At 38.7% G+C, this 23,121-nt stretch overlaps 1 protein-coding gene across 2 annotated transcripts in view; it reads right to left on the bottom strand.

Moving 5' to 3' along the window:
* LOC102225980 (inactive dipeptidyl peptidase 10) overlaps positions 1-21,267 on the bottom strand; it is a 65,506-nt gene extending 44,239 nt beyond the window's left edge. Inside the window, exon 1 of one of the 2 annotated variants that reach the window (XM_005802552.2) lies at positions 20,829-21,267. In XM_005802552.2, the coding sequence (XP_005802609.1) occupies positions 20,829-20,888 (60 nt within the window). In that variant the 5' untranslated portion in view covers positions 20,889-21,267. Of the gene's footprint in view, positions 1-5,521; positions 5,692-20,828 lie in introns of those variants that run through there. The other variant, XM_005802553.3, reaches the window with a different exon arrangement.
* Positions 21,268-23,121: the final 1,854 nt, after the last annotated feature.

The following is a 23,121-nucleotide window of genomic DNA, read 5'->3' as shown; positions in this document are numbered from 1 at the left end:
CGTGATAAAAAATACGTTTAGCTGTTTTACCTGTTCTAAATATGTCCCATTCCATACAATAAACAGGTCTCACCCAGTAGACCGCACACCCAGTTAAATTAGCATCAAAATGAAAAGAAGGAAGTGAGGTTAGACCACAGCTGGCCGCCGCTCCAGCCGCAGATTGCTCCCGGCCACCATTTCAGTACAAACAGCAGCTAAAGCGACATCGGTTCTCAATTATCTTTTTTTTTTTTCCCATGCACCCCAGGATATATTTTTTTATTGAAGTACTATGGAGAATCTAATCGTATTTATCTGTACAAACCCTCTGTATGAGTTTCTGCCACCAGTATTCTGCATTTAGTCACCTGAGTTTCAAACCATTTTCATTTTAAATGACCTCATTTTATTATTTAATGACTTCCAAGTTCAGTTCTTGGAAAATCGATTTGTAACATTTAATTAAGACTGCTCAAAAAAAGAACAAAAAGTTCAAATGATTCACTAGGACATGCACAGTCAGTCGGGTTCGACTGAGGTCTGAAATTGCAACATGATACGCCGTATCAAACGATCCCAACTAATTCAAAATCCTGTTGACCTCCTCGCCTGTGGTGGCGCTGCAGCAAGAACTGCTGACGGAAATGACACGAAAACATCCAAAGACGACTTCCTTAAGAAAATGGAAACAAAAAATGGAGTCGCCATTTTTCTTTTCTCCATCCGTTCTCCGTCAGCTTTGTACTCCGGTGTACCTGTGTGTTGAAATCGATGTCGGATGTCGATTAGTTTGAGCACTGCTGCCACTGATTGTGACTGGAGGCTTGTTTATCAGTCAAGCATGAACAAAGACACTAATACTTAAAAGTCCGACCATCCTACCAACACTCCACTGTTTGACAAGTACTAATGTAAGGGGAAAAATCTGAGTAAAAGGATGGAAATTGAGGTCTAAAGTGGTTATTCGATGACGAACGTCCTCATGCATTAAGAGTGATTTCGGAGTTTAGAGCAGAAGAATCACTCTTCCACATGCCGAGGATAATTGAGGCTCTTCTAACAGCACTTGATGTTGCGACAATAGAACATCCCAATAACTGTTTGTTTTTCTTTTTTTGCCTTTTATTTCCATCTCTGAGAGCCTGGAGTCACAGTTGTAACCATGAACACCAGCTATTTTATTTAACATGTCAGGAAATACGACGTTTACGACCGAAAACAGGAATCCTGGTGGTGTTACAGGTGTTACTTGTGCGCTTGCAATTTGAGGCAAAGGTGGGATTTCAATTGATGAAAGTGTTTTTAAAAAAAAAAACAAAAAAAAAACCGGTGGTCATTTTGTAGGCATGTGCTTTCTGCACTTATCGAGAAACGTATTCATTTGTAGTCGTTTTTGTTTTTGTAGAAAACATATCGCAGTGGCGACTGTGTTGTTTTGCAGATGAAAATAATGCTTTTTAAGCACTGAAAATGGAAAAGTGAGGCAAAATGCTAGGTTGTTCCCCCCCTCAAGACAGCTGGTTCTATATTACAGGCGAAAATCCTAAGAGTGAGAAAATTTCACAGCCTCAGGGCAGAAAGAATAAGGCACACTGCCTTAAAAAGAGGAAATGCAGGACCAAAAAAACTAACTAGCAGAAAGTCTGACATCTGCAACGACCTTTCCGGGCAACTGATATGACATTGCTATTTCTGAATATTTTAGGGTCTGCAACAGAACGCCAAGAGATTCACAGTGCCATTCGTGGGTACGTAAGTAAGTTTGGACAGTTGTAGTGGTTTTTCACTGTCATTCAGTCAGACTCTGATTAAGGTCAGTTTGTTTCAGCGAAGGTAAATTCAGGAATAATAATAATAATAAATGTTCTATTCTGTTCTTAACACTCTGAGATTTACACACATTTCCTTCGCATTTGGTTGTTTCTCATCCACCTTGTCGCTAATTTGGCGGTATGCTTAGGATCATCGTCCATGATGAGGAAACCCATTTGTACCCAAGCCTTAACTTGCGTTCTGTTTTGTGATGTTGCTTCAGTATGCCCACATATTGGTTTTTCCACATAATGCCATCTGTTGCTGCAGTCTCCATACTTCACAGCTGGGATGCTGTCCTTTTATATACACAATGTTTTTAAGGTGTTGGGATTTTTATCTGTAGCTGCGGTTCCATTCACCATACAACTGCGTCATTTGACATTTCAAAAATAAATTCACTCGACGGAAACGCGGCAATTTTGAAACAACTCGTTTGTCTATAAAAGGTTTTGGCGCTGCGGTGAGGTGACATTTTTTAGCGGCATAGAAATAGTTCTACCTCACAAAACTGCAAAGGAAACACTTGTTTCTCATCACACAAGTCACTTGATCAACAACCGGATGTTGTGTCACTGCTGGAAACCACGAAGAAGAAAACAGGAAGTTGTTGGAGGATCATGACGCGGCAAGTTTTTTTTTATGATTTATCGTGCCAACAAACTTGTTCACATGGGATTTTATTTGTGTTTATTCAATCTGAACCGCGATTATGTAGTGGGTGGGGCGTTTTGACAATAGTGGAATATTTACAAAGTTTTGTGCACGTTTGTAGCGGAAACACAGCTAGTGAGAATTACAAGAAGGAGTAATTCACATAAAAGACACTTGAGTTTTAGATGTATATATTTAGCTGCAAATCTTTCACAATATCACTAAAATGATCACTTAGTCATTTTTGACGTTGTGAGGAACAATTTGTTTTCAAAGAAACATTGTATGAAACATTTTCAACATTGAAGTAGCTCCTTTTTTCTGTTTTTTTGTTTTAACAAAGTACACCAGCAGAATCCACATCGTGAGGATAACGAGGCGCAGAGCAATCCGTATCACATGCGCAGCTGCCGAGGCGCACAGCGTTTAATCAATGAAGCAAGAGGAAGTGATTCCCACCGACACACTCGGCAGTCGGTGGAGTTTTTCTGGACACACTCGCTGAGCCGTCATCGACTCCTCTGTAAGCATTAATTCAACACCTCAGAGCTAATTCCCGCCGTGCTCCCCGTGCGCGCCATCAGACACGGTCCGCTGCAAAAGAGTCCTCGTCGGCCTCGAATCGGCGGAAAGCAAAGCAGGCGAGGAAGGCAAGTGTGCGTGTCGGTGTTTTGGGGTGACTGCCGTGTGAGGACACAAAAACACAGCGAAGATTTAAACCTCGCCTCAAGATTGGATGGTGGGAAGCTGCAAACGGACAGAGGTGTTCCTAACTGGACTACAGAATAAATCAGCCTTGGGTGTCTAGCTGAACAAAGCAGAGTGGCAGATTATTATCAGAGTAACTGTGACGACTAAAAGCAAATATAATGCAGATTGATGCTGCCAGCAGGGCCAGTCAAAAGATTACCACGGCCCTGAGCACAATGTGATCTGGGGCCACCATTTCCTGTAAACACGGTGCTGCGTAGTGACCAAATATCTCTACTTTATTTTGACATTGATCCAGAAAGAAAACATATTTTGTTTCTAATGAAACCTCAAGTTTCATTTTGACATTTAACATCGTTATTACTAAGTTTGATGAATTTATGTTTTATTACTTTATAGATTTAATAGATTGTTTTCTTAGTTTTGCCACCATTATGTCTCTTCTTGACAATTATGACGAGCAAGTTAAGTGCTTTTAATGGAAGAAAACTTTTTTTTTTCCCTTTGAGGACCAAGTAAAAAAGAAATTATACATTTATCTAGAATTTTGTTAGAATTTCCTAAATAAAAGCTGCACCTTAAATCCAACAATTGGATCTGGTTAAATGTTCAGATTTAACAATACTGCTACAAACTAGTGACAGGCTCCAGTTAGTTTCAAAATAAAAGCTATTTCTTAAACCAACAACAACCTCTGACTAGTTTCAGAATTTACAAGTGTAACTATAAAGAATTGCAAAATAAAAGCTTCCACTTGACTCACAAGAATATATCTATTAAAACAAAAAGCTACCAGGTTTAAGTTTAAGAACCAAAGCTATTACTCAAGTGAGACAATCGCTAGTTAGAGGTTTGAAATAGAAGTTATTTCTTCAAACTAACAACCACATCTGGTGAGTTTCAAAATAAACGCGGCTGCTGTTGAGTGCCCCCTGCTGGTCTAGAGGACCTAAGATTTAACTGTAATAAAAGTGTAAGGAATAAGTATAATAAAAGGAAATTCAGTCTTTTTTCCCCCCATAAAAACAGCACAACTAATTCGAAACATTTCAAGAGTTTATGAGGAAAAGAAAATATGGAAACTTATACCTGTTTTATAAATCTAAAGATTGGGCAATAATTAAAAAATACAAATTAACTCATAATGTTTTCTGTAGTTTCATGGAGTCAGACTTTCTTTTAAAAAAAAACAAAAAAACAACCCTGCATCGCTCTCACTAAAACTGAATAAATGTTGACTTGGAGGACAGAACTAAAACTCAATATTTGCTTTTGGAATAAAAGGCAGGAAGCCATTTGGCAAAACAAGTGGGAAGAAACACACAAAAGTAAGTCAAATTCTAAAAGAAGAGAGTATATTTATGAATGAAGACTAAACAAATAAAGCATTTATATTCACCTATCATATTGACACATTCCCCAAATAATGACCTAAGTCATTATTTCCCATAAGTGATTTTTTTCTTCTTTTTTTTTGCTTTAATCATTTTATGAATGCAATAAGAAGGGGGGTAATTTATTTATTTATTTACATACCGGTACTTTGACCATTACTTTATTCAAAATTATGTACATACTGTATATTAAAAAGGATGTATTATTTTCTCCCCACTTACAAATCATAGTACCCGTCTATGTATTTATAAAATAAAAGAATGATACTCCAAAATAAGCTGAAGTTGAGCACAAAGTCACAAACCAATTTTCAAAAGTTGAAAGTCATGAACAAACACAACCAGGAGCTAAACTGAAGCTTTAAGCAATGAACAAGTAAGTGAGAAACACCTCAAAGATCACAAGTCAACTGCAGTAAACTGTCAGTCACAATAACACCAAACAGTAACACCAAGAAAATACTTTTTTTTTTTTCTCCTGCCTGTCTAGAATAACTCATTTTTTTTCTTTGAACCTGTTGAAGATACCGTTGACAGCATTATTCCTAAAATCTCATTCTGGTTGAGCTTTGAAGGAGGCTGATAGCTGTGTGCTGACAGACTTTAAGGCTTCGCAGCTCGCAGACAGATCCTCCTGTGAGATAGAAAACGACTGGGTGTGATGCAGCAGCTGCAGCTTTTCACCTGGGATTTTAAAACTGTCAATATCCAATCCCAACTCCACTCGTGGAAGTGGAGAACACTCTTTCTAAACGCATGGTGTTGCATATTAAAATCCTACATTTAGAGAATACGCGTATTTTTTTTGTATTTGTCAAATATGTAGTGATTTATAAACCTGTAGAATGCTCATAAATAATCTAACTGACCCCATAGTGTTGGGGTATCAATGCTCTAAGGTGACTGCTGTAACGCCTGTCTGAACGTGTGTTTTTCATAAAAAACAAAGCGGGTATCAGTGGCTCTACCTCGTCCTGTTGAGAGTCCTTCGGCTTTTTCCTGACCGGATCTTTAGACGCCGTCATTTCTCCCGCTGCTTCTGTCTCAATCCGCAGCCTCAATTCAGCCGTTCTCCCGGTGATAATAACATTCAGAAACCCCGTCGGAGCGATTATTAAGCAGCGGGGCGTCAAGTTCTTGCTCTGCAACAGCGACTGCATCCGGTTTGAGCTTCACAATAAAAGCTGTGGCATACGCGTGAGCGACCACATCTTGCGGTAATTTTTTTTTTTTTTTTTTTAATACAAAGCACTGCCTGAAACCGGCGACATACGTTATCGCAAAAATACAACCAGCAAGTACATCTGGTTACGGTTTCAAAGTAAAATCACAATTATATCGGCGGAAATGTGAAAATATTTGAGGCGCTTCGAAACCGACTTAAAGCAGCGTTCGTCTGCCAGAGCTTGAATATGAAGCTAAAGAGCATAATTTAAATATTATTTATCATTTATCTGTCATTATTTAAATGAGAAAGCTTTCTCATTATACCGACATGCAAAATACTTTAAAACGAGAAATCTGAGATTTTAAAAACTCGTTATAGCAGTTTTTAAAATTAAAACCAAAATAATAAAATGAGGTAGGAACAGGAAAACTGAATGGAGAGAATCAACGAGCCCCTTCATGCCTCGTTGAAGGGGCATCTGTGGGGCAGTAGTGCACTATCTGTGATCAGCATATTTTTATCTCGTTAAAACGAGAAACTTTATCGTCATAATGAATTATCACCTCATTAACATGAAACGAGATATAAAACTTCCTCGCTTTAACGAGTGCAAGTTTTATCATTTTAACCAGAAAGTTTTTCTTTATAAGATTTAAAATAAAAATAAAAACTCGTCTCGTTATAGCGAGAAATGTTCTTGTTTCAACGGGCTTTCCATGTCGTTATAACAAGAAAGCTCTTCCTTACCGCTCCTTATTTCCAAGCTCTGGAAATTAAATACTACATGCAAAAAAACAACAACAACAAAAAAAAAAATTCAGTTTATTTTAAATGAACCAGGCTGCTTGAAATCTTGATTTGGAATTTGATATGAAATAAAATGTATGATCAAAATTAGACAACTGTATCTGGTGGTCGTTTCAAAATAAGAGTCGGCATTCAAGCAACAACAGGACCTGGTTTTTTTCTATAAATTCTGAAACGATTACTAAATGATAAATAGTTGATACAATGATGGAGAAAGAAACCGGTCATTGCCGAAATGATTTCAGACTCACTTTAATTTTTCTCCATGTAACTTCTTTTCATAGACAGCAATATGACACAATTTAAAACTAACAACCAATGTTGTATTATACAGCGTATGCTTATTGAGAATTCATTTTGGGGATTATTAAACCAACAAAAAGCCACCAGTTCAATTTAAACTACCAACCTTCATTCACCGCAGCTGTTTATTCTCTACCACTCAGACGGTCCTCTGGTATATTTCTTTATAATCAACATTCTTGATAACTATAACATCCCCACAGAGAACTGCAGTCAGTCTTTGCGACAACTTGTTATTTTTACCTCTGATGTCATGCCACTATTTCTACTGTATCACTTCAGGGACCAGGAGTCCTTCTGTGATATCTGTCGGTAAAACATCTCATCTTCTAAACGATGGGATTACGTCTCTGCATGTCACTGGAGAAGGAACGGGTCCAAGACTCCGTCCGAAATCCCCCTGGACGACAATAAGGCGAGGCTGTGGAGCAGATCAGTGACCAGCTGGTCTTTACAGCTGCCAAGTGGCTGAATGCAAATAGATAGGTGTCACCGAGAATGCCCTGAAGGAAGAACGCAGACACTTCCCCAACACCCCATCTAAAAATAACGATTATAGCACGAAGGAAGGAAATGGAAAACCAGACAAATGAAGATGGGGGAGTCAATGGAGAACACAAAATATCCTGAGGGGGTTTTCTGTATCTGACAAGAAAATGACGTATTTCAGCTTCCGATGCCAACATGTACAAACATTTTTAAAATTTTAGGATTCCACACAGTGCACCATGAATTTATGGGTAGAAGGATTTACAGAACCCACCAGATCTGACACTTCATGCCCTTTTATTACCTTTGAAATTTCTTTTTAGATCAGTCAAAAGAATCTCTCGTCCTGCATAAAAAAGAATCCTAAGTCTTCAAAATATTCAATATTTTTATGACCTTGCCTGTTATGATCAAAAGAAGTCGTCTTCTGCCTATGAAGACCTGTCTCTTACGTGAATGATCTTATTTTGATCTTGAGATAAAACCCAAAATCCAACCAGTAAGGTTATTCTACTCTCCCGTTGTGTAGCCTGATGATTGATCGGGTTACACAAAGAAAACGTAGTTCACCGTCTGCTCTCATTCACAGGCATACTTATCTTTATTAAATATGTGTAACAATATTGAGTGTCTTTTGCACACATCAGACAGTCTCTCCTGGAAATGAAATCTAGCAGGTTCAGTTTTTCCAGACATGACCGATCGTGACGGGGACATTCCATTGATTTGCTGATGTCAAGGCCAGGTTTGGCTGTCAGACGAGGTATGAAAGAGTGATACAAGGATGAAAAGTCTTGGACAGCAGGAGTAATTAATCCATCCAAACAGAATGATTTAGAGTGGTGTTGTCTAACCTCAGACACAGAAGGACCTTTAAAACACAAAGACTGACTTTACTGACCTAGCATTACGAACGATAACACAAACAACACAAGTCTTCCTGGGCAGTAGCTTGAACCGACAACCTTCTTGCAAACAGTGCTGCCCGCACTTGTAAATAGTTGTTGCCAACATCTGATCTTTGGCAGCAAAGCAAAACAAAATTAAGTCAGAACTTTTGTTAACATACAAATTTCACTTATGCAAGTACTTCTGTCGTGAAAAATGCTTTTGCTTTTGTAAAACAAGCTCGTTTAAAATAAGTCTCTACCTCTTTCTTAAAACAGAATACTCACGCCACTCTGATCTCATGACTAACAATCGCCTTGAGTGAGAAGAAACCACATTCTCTAAATAACCTGGTTATACTGTAAATATGAGTGTTTGAGGTCGGTCTGGCAGAACAGCTCCGTCTTCAGAATCTCATTGCTCTCACTTGCTGGAATTCCCAATAAACTGTTTGAAATGGTCATACTTTGATAATTTTCTTATTTTGATGTGGCCTGACGTTTTTTTTTTTTTTTCTTAACACTTCCCACTTGGAAAAAAATTCTCTTACCAGTCTGAATTTTGTTGAACAGCTGAACTCCGTTTATTAGCGACGGAATTCACCTCTCTATTCACACAGCCCAAACTTCACAACCAATGCATGAGTACCGTCTTGGCGTCTATCAGTTTTGTGTTGCCCAGTATTATGCTAGAAATTAAACAGTGTGAGCCACCAACAAACATGCTACTAATGACACAAGCAGGCAGAAAAAGCAGGAAGACAAGGGAACGAGAAAAGGATAAAATAGCTAGCTTAAACTTTAACCTGAGCAGTTGTGGCGCTACGCCTAAGTAGACCGCGGCAAATGTCACGGTCGGACAGTGGGGAAGTGACGAGGGTGTCGCATCAACTCTTAAGTTCCCGAAACCAGGGGGGGGGGGGAGGGAATACAACTTGTAAAATTGCTGGACCACGCATACAGTAAAAGTTAGCACGTTGAAAATAGATGCTACTAAAAATACAAGCTACTTTATTGCCACCTACTGGACTAGGAGTGTAAATTTACTCAAAATTTGCTCAACATGAGTGCTTCCATCGGAAGTAACCCTTTTCTGCAACCCAGATGAGTCTTGAAAGCGAATGAGCAGCATAGTCAGATGAAGAGGGAGAATGTAAAGACGCTTCAAAAATTCAGGAGAATGAAAGCAAACAGCAACAGAAAGTGAAGGTGATAGAAGAAGAAAGAAAGGAAAAAAGTGTAGGAGGCAAAGATCCTCAAAGCTTATGTTGGACTTTCTTCCTTTCGCCATTAAATATTCAACAGACGGAATAAGAAACCAGATGGAAATGATCTCTATCTCTCTTTCGATGACCTTTCCTGGTGATTTGGAAGTTCACCGCATCCCAAAGGCGCCCGATCCCCCAGCAGCCGTCGCACCAAAAGCTTTACTGTCGCATCTTTGCTTCAGCCGTTATTGCGCAGCTCCTTGTTCTCGTCGATGCATATTGCTGCAACTTTCATTAATCTGCTTTACAAGCTGCAAAACAGAACATTTTAGGTTATCGCCGCTACATGTTGCTTTTCTTATTAAGAGCTTCATAGCCTCCTGATGTGCAACCTTCAAACCTTCAGTGCCTGTTTTCCTTGCAGCCTGGACTTTTAAGAAAGAGCTCTGCTTAAAACCAAAGAAACATCAATGGCATACATAAGATAGAAACACAGAACTTATAGGAGCTGCTGTCTAACCAAAGCTGATTTACACCTGGGCATGAGGTGAAGGCAATTAACCTGCTGTCTGGGTGGAAACCCACAGGGCTCTGATCTTGGACCCACTGAGTACTGTTTTGGTGATAAGGAAGCGGGTTAATTAACTCAAAAGATTCTTGGCCTTCCAGTCCTTTTCTGAGGATGTGAAGACTTTGCTGGCTACTGAGGGGTTTGCTTTGATTTATTTGAAAGATGGAAGAAAAAAAAAGCTTAGCATCAATAAATATGTAACGTATGTATGATTTTGAATATTTTAGGTAATTCACATAATTGCGTATGAATGCGTTGACATTTTTTCTTCAAGTTGCAATCAGAAACTTCATTATATCTTAGTGGGATTGTATGTGCTGGACCAACGCAAAGTAGATTTTATAAGATACAGATTGTGTAATCTTCCTCTAGAAGTATTCATACCTATTTTAAAGCTTCTTTGTTCCAACTCAAATGAAGATAACACACCATGAGGGGGAGTGTAGATCAAAACAGAAGTGAGGCACATTTTTTTTAATTTATGCACAGAGATTACATAATATTACCGCTCAAATTTGGTTAAAAAATTTTTTTTTTCCTTTTCAGAACATCAGGAAAAACCTACATAAAATAATTGTTCCCTCTCTCTTCTATAGACAGTTGAGCTTTTAGTATATTTTGCTTATTTAAAACTTAAACCATCAAAAAATAAATTTTTAGTTTCTTGCATTGATTAACTGAAGCAAAACTATTCCAGTAATGGAATAAATAGCTGCTGTTTGGGTGATGAAGCGGAACCTTAACCTTGGGAAAAAGTGGGTCAGTGTTGATTTATTGACCCATTAACTGGTCTGAGGCTCTGCTGGGCTAATCACAAGGGGAGACAATTAACTGAAGGGAAAATCATCTGCAATTTTCACATTCAAACAAAGTCTCCTTCCTCCTTCCTCTAACTGCAGGAGTCTTTTTTTTTATTTTACACCCGTATTACAGACACAAATATCAGCACTACCGGCAAAAAGCTCAGTCAAATTCCAAATCTTAGTCTCAACTTTCAGGCATAAAGAATGAGGGGAGAAAATATGGAAATACAAGTGTTTTTTTCATACTCTAATGAAAACCACTCAAACTGAAATATGAAACACTTTATAATTCTTGCATCACAAATGGCAGGCAACAAAATTCACTTCCAACCAATGATGCTTTACAGAGAAACCACTTAAAACTTTTGCACTTATTACTTGGTAAATGATGATTAATAAAATTAATAAATATTAGTGTTTGTAGATTTTTCTTCTGCCCTCTCTCTTCTTTCCTGCCGTCTTTGTCCTTGTATATATTCTTCCTTCCTGATGTCTGCCCTCCTTTTTTGTGTCCCACCAACCTTCCCTTCCATGCTTCAGTGTTCCTTCCCTCATTTCCTTCCTCCTTGAGTCCTAAGATCCTCTGCTCGCATCTCAAACAAACACAGCCTGACACACTTTGAGTCCCAGAGGAAACTATTTCAGCTTTTTAGAGCTCCCCGCCTCCCTGAACGTAGTTAGTCCTGCTGGAAATTTCCAACGCAAAGGAGTCTTGAGAATAGTCTCAACACGTTTGTTGAATTCAAAACCAGCAACGCTTAATCGACTGGAGTTGACTTGTACAAAATGTTGTAAGCACGCACGATGCTTTAAGTGAAACAGTAGAACCACCGTAAAATCTCACCTCTATAAACCTGAGCTCTTGGTCCATGGTTTATCCTGAAATCCAGGCAGATCACCGCCTCCTGCCACCTGATTCCACGTAACTTTGCCCAAAAGTGCCTGCCGTTCTTTCCACTTGAGTCCAACCGAAGACGGACTTTTGACATTTGTCTTTTGTCTTGTTCTTGCCAAGAGGACGTGTGTCTTTTGGTCTTCAGGATAAACAGAAGCTTAGCACACACGTGTGTGCACCAAAAAAAAAATGGTGTCATTCACACGTAAAATCAGTCAACCCAGTTTCACTTGACATCAGTCTGATAGACTAATCTGTGTCAAGGCGATTATGGTTGGCATTGTAGTAAATTAACTTCCTTTTCTGTGCTAAAAGGCAACAGAGGAGTTTAGGTACAGCTGTTTATTGCTTTTGCTTTTCCATATTTTGTTTTGTAACAGCACAACTGTCGACACATACTACAACTCCAGGTACAGTGAAATTAGGACATTGTGGAAAACGTAAAAACAGAGTTTGAAGATTCTGTTTCCGACCTAAATTCATTTGAATTATCTACAAAGACCAGATGTTTAATGTTTTTTGTGGTTTTGCAAATATCCACTCATTTTTAGAACTGCTTGTGTTTTGGGCTTTATAGAACTGATTTAACCCAATCACTGTTACACATGGGATTAGTTTGGCTTACTGAAAATTTGAAAATTAAAAGCCTTGACCTTTTTTATATCAAGTAATTGCTATTTTGGGCTTTATGTGACTGGTTTAAACAAACCACTGTTAGACATTGGATTACTGTTTCCATTTAATAAGAAGCTTACGTTTTTTTTTTTCAAAATAAAAGCTTAAATATCCCCATCAGGCGGTGCAATAATATTAGCCTGCATTATCTTTTTCTCTCAGGTTAGGGAACTGCCTTGCTGTGCAAGGCAGTTCATTAGCATTCGCCTTTTAGCTTAAATAAGCTATTAGCAATTGTTCTTACTTATTAGCCATGTTTAGTATACTGAATGCAGTAAGTAAAGTACAGACAACATGCTAGTGATGACCCACATCCTACTGACAGCATTCAAACTAACATTAGCATTTTTGCTCATTTTAGCTGATACACTTACTTTATCATACTGAATGGTGCAAGTCCATGTTAGTAAACATTCTTGTCATTCTCCTCATGTGATTGTAGCTTTCTTTAGCATTGATGCTAATTTTTAGCATCAGAACGCTGGGTCCAAACTGACGGGCACTTTGGCAGGCCCCGGTTAAATTTCTTCAGGAATTTTCTAGTTGGGGTTATTCTGCTGCATCCTGGACCAACACAACCGCTGGTGATCAACTGAACAAGTGCAATGCGTAATCTTCTTCCTTTAGACAATCAAATGTTCAAACTGATAAAATGCAAATAATAATACCCAATCTGTATTAGGGGAGAGATGAACTGATTGCCTACAGTTTCAAAATGGCACATCAGAGATCAGTGTGTTTAGTTATAGCAGGAAAATAATTTAACTCCGTTCAAAAAATACTTTCCTAATCCCAGATGGAACTTAAGTGTTGTAACTCATGCTACTCAAGGCATCTCATCAAGGACAAAACTTTCTATGTTCTACATGGTTGGGGAAAGTGTAAATGATGGGCATTAGCTGCAGAATTGCTCACAGAAATGCAATATAATGAACATTAAAAGCGCACCAGCCAGTTTTAGGTGTTACGCATGAATCTAAATCCCTTAGAGACCGTCTTCTCAAACGTTATGTTCCAAAACAGACCCCAGGTTAAAATATGTCAGTGTTAATTGGACGGCTATGGTTTTAGGTAAGTTTGTAGTGCAGTTATGTAGTACAAACATAACTGTACTTACATGTTAATTATAATCTAGGAAATATTTCATCAAATTTTATACTTTTCCAAACAACGAAGGAATCCTGGAAGTGAAATTTGATGCCTCATGTAAACTGAGGAATCTTAGGTTCTGGTAATCGATTTCTGCATTTTCCAAACTGAATAGCTGTAGATTAAGAAAAACAAGAGGGAATATATACACTGAATCCATATTTCCTATGTTACAACCTTATTCCAGATTGTAAATTGATTTTCTTACATTCTGTCCTTCTCACTTCTTGTCTCCTTTGTTTCTTCCTCCTTTCATCCTTTTTGTTTATCTCCTACCATCCATTTTCTTTCTTCATCCATGGATGGATGGATGGACTTGGTCATCTTAATTTGCATAATCACCAGAGACTAAATGATTAGAAACATTCCATCCGTTCATCCTTTCATCAAGTCCGTCTCTGAAAGGTTCATGTGTCTTTGTGGTGTTTATCTTCAGTAGATGATGAGCTGCTACAGCTGCAAAGGTCAGACCAATATCACATCAAACTCTTCGGATCAGGAATGTGACGTCACACAGCTTAACTTGTGTGACGACAGGAGAGAGTAAATGTTAGTAACATAGTGTCGGGTACATTCCCCGTATTTCCGCTCTGGTATGCAAACGCAGCCGGATCTCTCCTTGAATCTTCCGTATGCTACGTGTGCTGTTTAGCTATGCTGGCTGCCTCCCATCACTGTGCTGGGATGTACAGGCCCAGAGCAGCCTGCGGCCTGCAGCCTCCGTAGCAATGACCTTCATCTGGGCAATTGTGTTTGAGAGCCGCCTCTAACCTGAGATGATTCCTGAGGTGGTGCGTGGCGCCGAGTGGGCCACGCTGTGACTCACTGTAACAAAAATAAAACCGCGTCTGAGTAAACAAGCAGCCTGAGACTAGACCGGTGTGGACTCTTTCATCAGCAAACGCTAGAATGAAAAAAGATGAATGGGACACATTAGAGATTAAAGGCCTTTAGTTTCTATGTTTCATTGTTTTGGAAAGAAAACTGTTTTTGCTTTAATTTTAGGTCCTACTTCTATATATTTCATATCCACTTTGTTGATTTGACAGCAAATGAAAAGAAAAACACTTGTGCAATGCTGCCCTCTGGTGACAAAACCTAAACATATCAATATACACAATAAAATATGTTACAATCTTTAATTGTTTGGTCTCTCAGTGTGCAAACTTACCAGGTACTAAATTATTAGAAACATTGTAGTTTTACATGTGCACCATTATTTCTATATCTCTTACATTATGATGAATGTATCAAGATGTAAATACAAAATATATACTTTTTTGTACTCTGTTTTCATCTTACATGTTAATCATAATCTAGGAAATATTTCATAAAATTTTATACTTTTCCAAACAACGAAGGAATCCCGGAAGTGAAATTTGATGCCTCATGTAAACTGAGGAATCTTAGGTTCTGGTAATCGATTTCTGCATTTTCCAAACTGAATAGCTGTAGATTAAGAAAAACAAGAGGGAATATATACACTGAATCCATATTTCCTATGTTACGGCCTTATTCCAGATTGTAAATTGATTTTCTTACATTCTGTCCTTTTCACTTCTTGTCTCCTTTGTTTCTTCCTCCTTTCATTCTTTTTTATCTCCTACCATCCATTTTCTTTCTTATACCCTTATTTATTTATTTATTTATTTATTTATTTATTTATTTATTTATGTGTCTTCCCTTTTTTTCCATCCTTTTCTTCTGTGTACTACCTCAATTATTTCGTCTCTTTGCTTATATCTATCCTTTCCTTCCTTGTGTCTTGCCTACCTTCTTTCCTTGTTGCATTTAGCCCTTTGCTTGTATGCTTCCTTTATCCTTTTTTGCGTCCTTCCTGTCTTCTTCTTCTAGTTGTATTATTGCATCTTGAGCTCGTTTCTCATAAATCTGCCCAAACGTTGCCACCCTCAGTGAGCCGTTCACAGATTCCCTTGTTGACACTTTTCTTTGGTTTCTAGTGTTAAAATCACACGTTGCATCACATCGTTCGGAACTTGGTCAAAAAACTGTGTGTGAGATGACAAGTCACACGCAGTTTCTGACCAAGCATGGGCAAAAATGAACCTTTAAGATGTCTAGATAACAGCCTTGTTGCCTTTAAGTCAAATATCAGTTGAGTTTAATAAAGATAACAAAGATTTATTAGTCATTTCCCTCCATTTCTGATGCTAAGGACCTGTTTTCCTTCAATGCCCGTCTCCACGGTAACAGATGGTGTTGACAACGTGAGGTTAGTGTTAATATTCAGTGACTGTGATGGTTGTTAGGCACAGCAGAGGTGGTTGAACCCCGGCAGGACGGCAATCTGCTCACTTTCGCCCGTCGTCAGAGTCTTATCAGAAAAAGATCAAACGTTGAGCCTGATGCTTCTCTTAATCACTCCTAAACCTCACCAACTTCTTGTATATGTTCCGTCCAAGTTGGTTCTCTAAGCCTGTTTCTGCCAAATCAACAAAGTTGTTGAATTCTGGTCCACGGGGACAACCTGCGGATCCAGGATTGGCGTAAATAAAAAAATATTACACTTTCACTCATTTTATGGTTAAAGGAATCTAAAAACTGCTGCAGAATCATAGCGACGCAACTTCTGGCCTCGGTAGGGAATTGGTCTTAAGCCAATAAGAAGTGTTGGATTCTTGTCTGCTTCTTTTTTTATCACAGCTTTGATCAAAAGTGGCTGCAAAGTGGAGTTTCTTACACTTTGCAGTAAGAAAGTGTAAGAAACTCAAATGAACCTCAGCAGGTGGACCAAATGTTCTGAATCTTTCCATTTATCCTGACATCTTCCTTTGTAGGTATTCAGCGTTCTTATCAAAGCTTTGAGCACAAGGACGTATTTTAAACATGTTTTTGTATACTCAAAAAATATTCTAAAGGAAGGACGTTGTCTATCGGACTCGGGCTCTCCAAATGAAAGAAACATTTCAGTGTCTTTTCATTCTTAAGAGATTCTTTTTCTTTTTTTTTTCCCCGACAACTGACTCACAGCGAATTCCATTGAACAAGCACACCCACTCCTCTGACCCTGAGCGAGTGGGATTTAACTGAGATATATATGATAAAAATGTCCCAGAATAACAAGTTACTTAGCAACAGCCGACATGATCATAGCAGCAACTGAGAATAAGGAAGCAAACGAGACTAATGGCGCAGAGAAGATGATGAACCTTTCTTTAGGTTTTATTGTTGCCCAGGCATTAACACAGACTAGCCCTAAACCCGATGTCTGCTCTGAACATGTTCGCTCTGCAACACTCGACGGACTGACATTCTTCCTTGCATAACTTCATTCTCTAATCAAAGCTCCCTTCTTCTGATATTATTATTATTTATTTTTAACTTTGTGTTACGATCTCCATATTCTCGGTCACGTTTGCTTACCTGACTTGTGTAGCAACGTTTTGTGGTAGTGGACCACTTGTTGCTGTGACCTTTTGTGTGGGGTAACACCAGTTCAGATCTGGTTGGATTGCTGGTTATTGCTTTGTGGAGTGGTAACTGGGTGAATCCATTTTGATTTGGCTGTGAACCTGTGGTAGGTCACTTGTGTGTCAGGTCTGTGTTCATAAGTGGTTTTCTCTTCTTGGTATCTTGAGGGTATTGAAGCAGTAAGGACATGTCCTGTTTCAGCTGCTGTACCATTCTTTGCCAGTCTTCCTAACCAGTGACCAGACATGATGGGCACAGCAACTTATGGCTGTGGGACGTGGTGGCTGACGATGTGACGGCTGTCATCCTGAACACTAAATTTTGGTAACGTACTACCAGCCCAAACATTTTTTAAATTCATGTTTGTTTTGAGTTTTTAAAGGTTCCCCTTTGGGGCCCTTTTCTTAAGGGTGGGGGTGTTACGGCCCTGGGCCTTAATGGCTGGGTTGCAGGTGTCTTGTCTGTCTTTGTGCTCCTCCCCTTTACAGGTGCTGCTGATTTTATTCATTTGGAGCACAGAGCATTTAAACCTGGCTGTCTCCACCTTCTGGGTCGCCTTCAGCGTCCACTCTTCCTTGATGCTTGCGGTGTTTTGTTGCCAGGCCTCAGCTCCCCTCCTTTTGCACATTTGAGTTTGTTCTTGTTTTTGCACTTCAACAACTCCATATGCACTCATACATCACATCCAAACAGTTGCATTACACCACTGATACTGACATCCTCAATCCATTGTTTGAGTTAATAAATATTCCTTTTTTATGCACTTTAATCCCTGCATGGTCTCCCGTTATTGTTATGAACTTGAGCCAGTCGTAACACTTTGCAAATACACAATATTGTCCAAAGTATTCACTTGTTTACTTACATATGCACATAAATGCATCTTATTCTTTATCCAGTAGATTTAATATGATGTCTGCCCCACTTTTTTGCTGTAACATTTTTATTCCTGTCTATGTTTTTGTTTCATTCCACCAATTGAAGTTGTGTGCGCTTAAGGGACTTTTTGACCATTAGCGAGGTCAGACACCGATGTTGGACAACAAGGCCAGTTTTGCAGTCTGCACTCTAATTAATCCATGAACTCAACTGTCTTTATGCTCTGGTATACATGTAACCAGGTCTGTTCACCATTGTGCTGGTTATTAGTGAAGTATATGCCTGGGTGTCTTTCTGTTTATTCTGATGAGAATAGTAAACAACCACAATATACTGCTGCCCACTCAAAGTCCTATCGCGACCACGTCGCACAACTTTTCTTATCAACAAAATGAACTGATAGTTTACTTTGTTGATCCCGAAGGAATCAATTGCTTCATTCCAAGATTTTATAGACTTTTACAGAAGTGACTGGATCAGCCGAATTTAATGGATGTGAACACTTCCAGCAATATAGACACGTCTCATGTTATTGTTTACATCCAGAAATTTCACATACGCTCAACGCTGGAGTGCAAAAAGACGATTCTTTTACTTGCTGCAGTAGAACAACTCAATTTAGTGCAATGCGCCTCATCTAAGGGAGAATTACACAGGAAAATCATTGTAGAATAACTCAAAACCACTTGTATTCTTTTTTCTCGCTGTGTCAGCATTGCTACACACAAACTTTGTTGCCATAGCAACTGACTAACCAGAGCTCTACTAGTGTATCAGAATTCAACACCAAAAAACACACAGAACAGGACATTCAATCTGTTACAGTATTATGTTTTCAGGCTTGATGTTTATTTTGCAATTATTAACAAGTGATCATCTGAACGTAGCAGTGGTTGATTAGCTCATTTAGAAACCTGCTCTACTAATGATCAGTCAGAGAGTTGTTTGAGTCGAGTTTATTTTTTCAACTGAACCGAAACGCACCACATTCCACAGCATAGTTACATGTTAAAATTGTCAAAGTCAAGCTAGCATAGCTGACCTACTTCTCTCTCCCTCACTATAATTGTTTTTTTTAATTAAAGCTTTTTCCTGACCTGTGAAATGTGATACCCTTGGACATTGTTATCTAGTCGTCATAGTGTCAACAATTAGTAGCAAAGCACCGTCTTCCTTTTCCTTTTTTTAATATCATATTTACGATTTAGTGTGTTATGTTGACCACTGGACAGCTAAAACCACATCGTCGGTGAGCAGTTTTTTTGCGTGAGACGTCACGTAGCAAAATGTCTATAGTGGACATTTTTGTAGTCAATATTTAAAACTACAGGGAGCCAAAGGAAATACGTACAATTGGGGCATCCAATGAACCACTGAAACAAGCAGCTACAGTAGGAAAGTTCAAATCAAAATCTTCCAAACATTATACAGCATGTAAGCCTTGCATAAACTCTCCAAACCCACTTGTATCACAAGAACTACTCAGTAAAGTGACGTGTTTTTTTTAGAGGGTTTGGTTTTCCCTTATCAAGGCTCCCTTCTGTCAGATTACACTAGTCCGGATGAGGGACTGCAGCAGTACGCAGGATTAGACTTTGCCTCACTGTCAGTCCTCACTTCTTAGGGATATGCTTACACTGAAAAACCGCTTTGCATAAACTGCAAGCTGCAGTAAAGCACTTTAGTTTGAAAGAGTTTTCTGTTGAGGTTTCTCTGCCTCAATGACAAAACACAAGGTCATTTTACAGTTTAAAAATGACATTGAATTCAGGTTTTGTTGCTAAAATGTGTTTGTCAGGGTATGTATCACACCAACGTACATGTTAAACCGGGTTTCCCCAGTATATCAGTGTTTTGAGGCAGCCTTACAGCTCTTTTCGCAGAGCTTTAATTTGCATACCTCAGATTTAAAGGAGGAGCTTTATGTGCTACTAAGCTTTTTGTTCAAACTGTAGCTTTGAATAATTTTGGATTCACTGGTTTTAAAATGTACACGCTTGAGAAAAGCTCTGTATTTTAGATACGAAATGTTGCAAGAGTTGGTCTTGTTTGACATTGGGCTGATAAAAACAAGAATCCAGGAAGAAACGGGAGATTTGAGGTGATAGAAAAGTCGAAGATTAGCCTCCAACCAATCCTCTATTGTTTTCCACAAACAAGAGTACAATTACAATTTGTACAAGCACAACTTATTTTTACTATTGCCAAATCTTTTCTCCAGACCTCAGTTCTCCTTGCTTTAAATTATCAGAGAATTGTTCCACACTTCTGACACCTTTTTATTAATTTAATGAAAAGGATTTTTTTAAAGGGGCAGTATTATGTATTTTCCAGGTACACAGTGCCATTTTATAGCACAATCAATTAACTGTTAATTTCAATTGTTCATATATATATGTGTGTGTGTCTTGAAATTGGGCCTCTGTTTCTTTAATAAATCCTGCTATTTCTGAAACTCTGCCTTCAGGAAGACCTCACAACATCGCTCCTCTGTTAACTCTTGAAAAATGTTTTCCACCAGCTGTTGGCTAATTGCTGCTAGCTAGTCTGAAGGGGCTCCAAGGAGGAGCTGTGCTTGGGAGGCGAAGCTGGGTCCAACCAGACGTTTCCCCATGGAAGATTAAAGAATTTCTCAAACCTGCACGAAAGAATCAAAGCAACGCTCCAGGTCTATTTTTGATGAGAAGGTAACATTACAACATGATGTAAAGCTCAAAAATAGTTGATTTTGCACAACACCGCCCCTTTAATTGCATGACAAAAGTGTACGAGAAGGCGAGAAACTTAAAACATGACAAAAATAAGCAGTTAAGAAGACAAAATTAGATGTAGGGGTTAGAGAATAGCAATATCCCTAAGAATTGTGACCTTTTAAAAACCCTTTAATAACATAGTATTAAATAGCTGGAGGGGAAATATTAAATTAAAAGCCAAGGCAAAAAAGTACTTCCAGCTCAGCAACCCAAATGTGAAAAGTTAAGAGGCGCAACACGAGCAGATGCTCCGTACCTTGCTGTCTCTTAGGGGCTGAGAGTCTATCTGATGCGCCACCGATGCAGTTTGGTTCATCTTGGCTCCACAAAACGCTCCTCAGCCTGACAGAAGGACCAGAAAACAATAAAATCCAGTACAGAACCAAAGTTTCCCCTGACTTCCTTATCCACTGGAGCAGCCCCTGCAAGTGTCACCAGACGGAACACATTTCCACCAACAATCTGTTTTCTTCCCTTTGTTTCTCTCTCCGTCTCTGAATGGCTTCCAGTGCGTTTACATGCCGCTTCTCCGCTCTTTCTTTTTCTCCTCTCTGCGCGCCTGCCCCTTCTATAGCAACGATGCGCTGCTTCACATTCAGCTGACGGGCAGCTCATAAACTAGGATGTTTGCCAGCGCCTCCCACATTCGAAGACATTTCTTGATCAGAATGCAAATTTGCTCCAGGCGAAGACTTTGCAGGCGTTTGGTTTGAGCTCTTACATCCAACGCTCCTCGTGTAGATGTTTACTTTGACAGACTGTCACTGATAACATTTGTGTTGAATTCATCCCTTCAGCCTGTCAAAGACTCCCAATTCAAATGTGAGCTAGGCTGGGATTTTCAATTATTATTATTATTATTATTATTATTATTTTTTTTTTTTTTTTTTAACGAGCATATATGGAAAATATTTTGGTTGAAATAAAAAAAAAGATTTTCATTTATGGTCTGAACGTACTTATGAGATTTTATGATGCAAAGCACTCAAAACACATTTATACTAGAATCTCATTCTCTCATCTCAAATTTTGTTATGAAAAACCATGTACTTTGTTGATAAGTACGTTAATCTTCTATATTTCCTATTTCTCACTAAAGTTTAATAAACCTTTAGTAAGCATCATTTTGAAATAATCCAACTGCTATATCAGTAATATTTTCAATGTCTTGACTGCTTGAGAGCATTTACATCCCACATCATGTGAGCCAGTTATTATTATTATGCTTGTCAGTTTGTGGATCATATTTCAATGCTTGCGTCCAGAAATCCCACAAAACGGCAGCAAGCCAGATGATCCAGTTCTGTTGCTGTGTTTGCTTGAGAAAACGCCATTAAAGGTTCACCGTCATCAAACCTGCTGAAGCTCCCAGAAGGTATTTGGTGTGAAGCAAATCTTGACAAGATGCATAATTTTTAATTTGCTGGCTGAAGTTAAAAAAAAGAAGAAGAAAAAAGATCTTCAGAGAGAAATTGATTTAAAAAGCCAATGCACATAATTATTCCGCGTTTAGGCCTAAAATGTTCCTCAATAAACCATTTATTTGAAGTCCCTCCTTTGATTTTTTTTTCTCTCTCAATAAAACAGTTAATTTCATACTGCGCTGCTTCTTATGAAATAATGAAACGCTATAATCGCCGTGGCGCATGTTTAATTAAAGCAGCCGTGCAGACGACGCAAAAGCAATCAGGACAAACGCGTGAAAGCCGAGCAGTTAGTTATTATGTGAACAATATTCCTGAGCCTGTTGTGTGCATGCAAAAACGGTGCTTCGCATAGTTTGAGATTTTAAATAGTTCTTAACGTTCTGCCTCTTCGTTTTTGCTGCTTGTTGTCGTTTGGAGTCGTGTTGAAAATGTTAGATGCCAACCTTGCGTGTCGACCCACATCCTGCTCCTTTCAACCGAGCTAACAATATGTCCTCATATACTGACCCATTTCTGTCCAACTTTTTGCCGGTTTTCATCACTTTTATGTCTTTCTTTATCTTCAGTTGTCATCGTGTGTCTTTGCCTATGAAATATTGGTCACTAAACCTGAGCTGAGCTTAGAGTTTTGCCTCCTGCAGGAGATGAGGAGATACCGTCTGTCTCCTGTTCAAGGCTTCATCCCACAACAAATCCACGCTATCTGTTATCTGTTAGGACACTAAACCACTGCACACAGTTTCAGGTGGAAACTCTGTCATTGCAGAGTTTTACTAATGTAATATCAAAGGGACACAGTTATTTATTTATATTTTTTTGCATTGTGATATACAGTTGAATTTCTTTGATGCCCCTAAAAGTAAGAGTTAGCTTCCTCTGCTAACTGTAAAGACAATTCATCCCACCATTTAAAGCTTGCCGGGCAGACGTACAACTTTAACCTCTGGAGGTTTATGAGAACAGAGGGCCATAAAAGAGTTGAGTGGACTAATAAAAGGGAACATTAAGACATCTGGTGCTCGAACTCCTCTTTCCTGAGTTTAATAGTACCTGTGGGTCCTCTCCCTGGTTTCAGATGTACTGGTTAAATGGTGGAATATACAGCAGTGTATTATAAGAACT

The sequence above is a fragment of the Xiphophorus maculatus genome, chromosome 24 (genome assembly GCF_002775205.1).
Source record: "Xiphophorus maculatus strain JP 163 A chromosome 24, X_maculatus-5.0-male, whole genome shotgun sequence".
Lineage (NCBI taxonomy): Eukaryota > Metazoa > Chordata > Actinopteri > Cyprinodontiformes > Poeciliidae > Xiphophorus > Xiphophorus maculatus.
The sequence above is the reverse complement of the archived record's forward strand: the minus strand, read 5'-3'. Positions and strand labels throughout refer to the sequence as shown.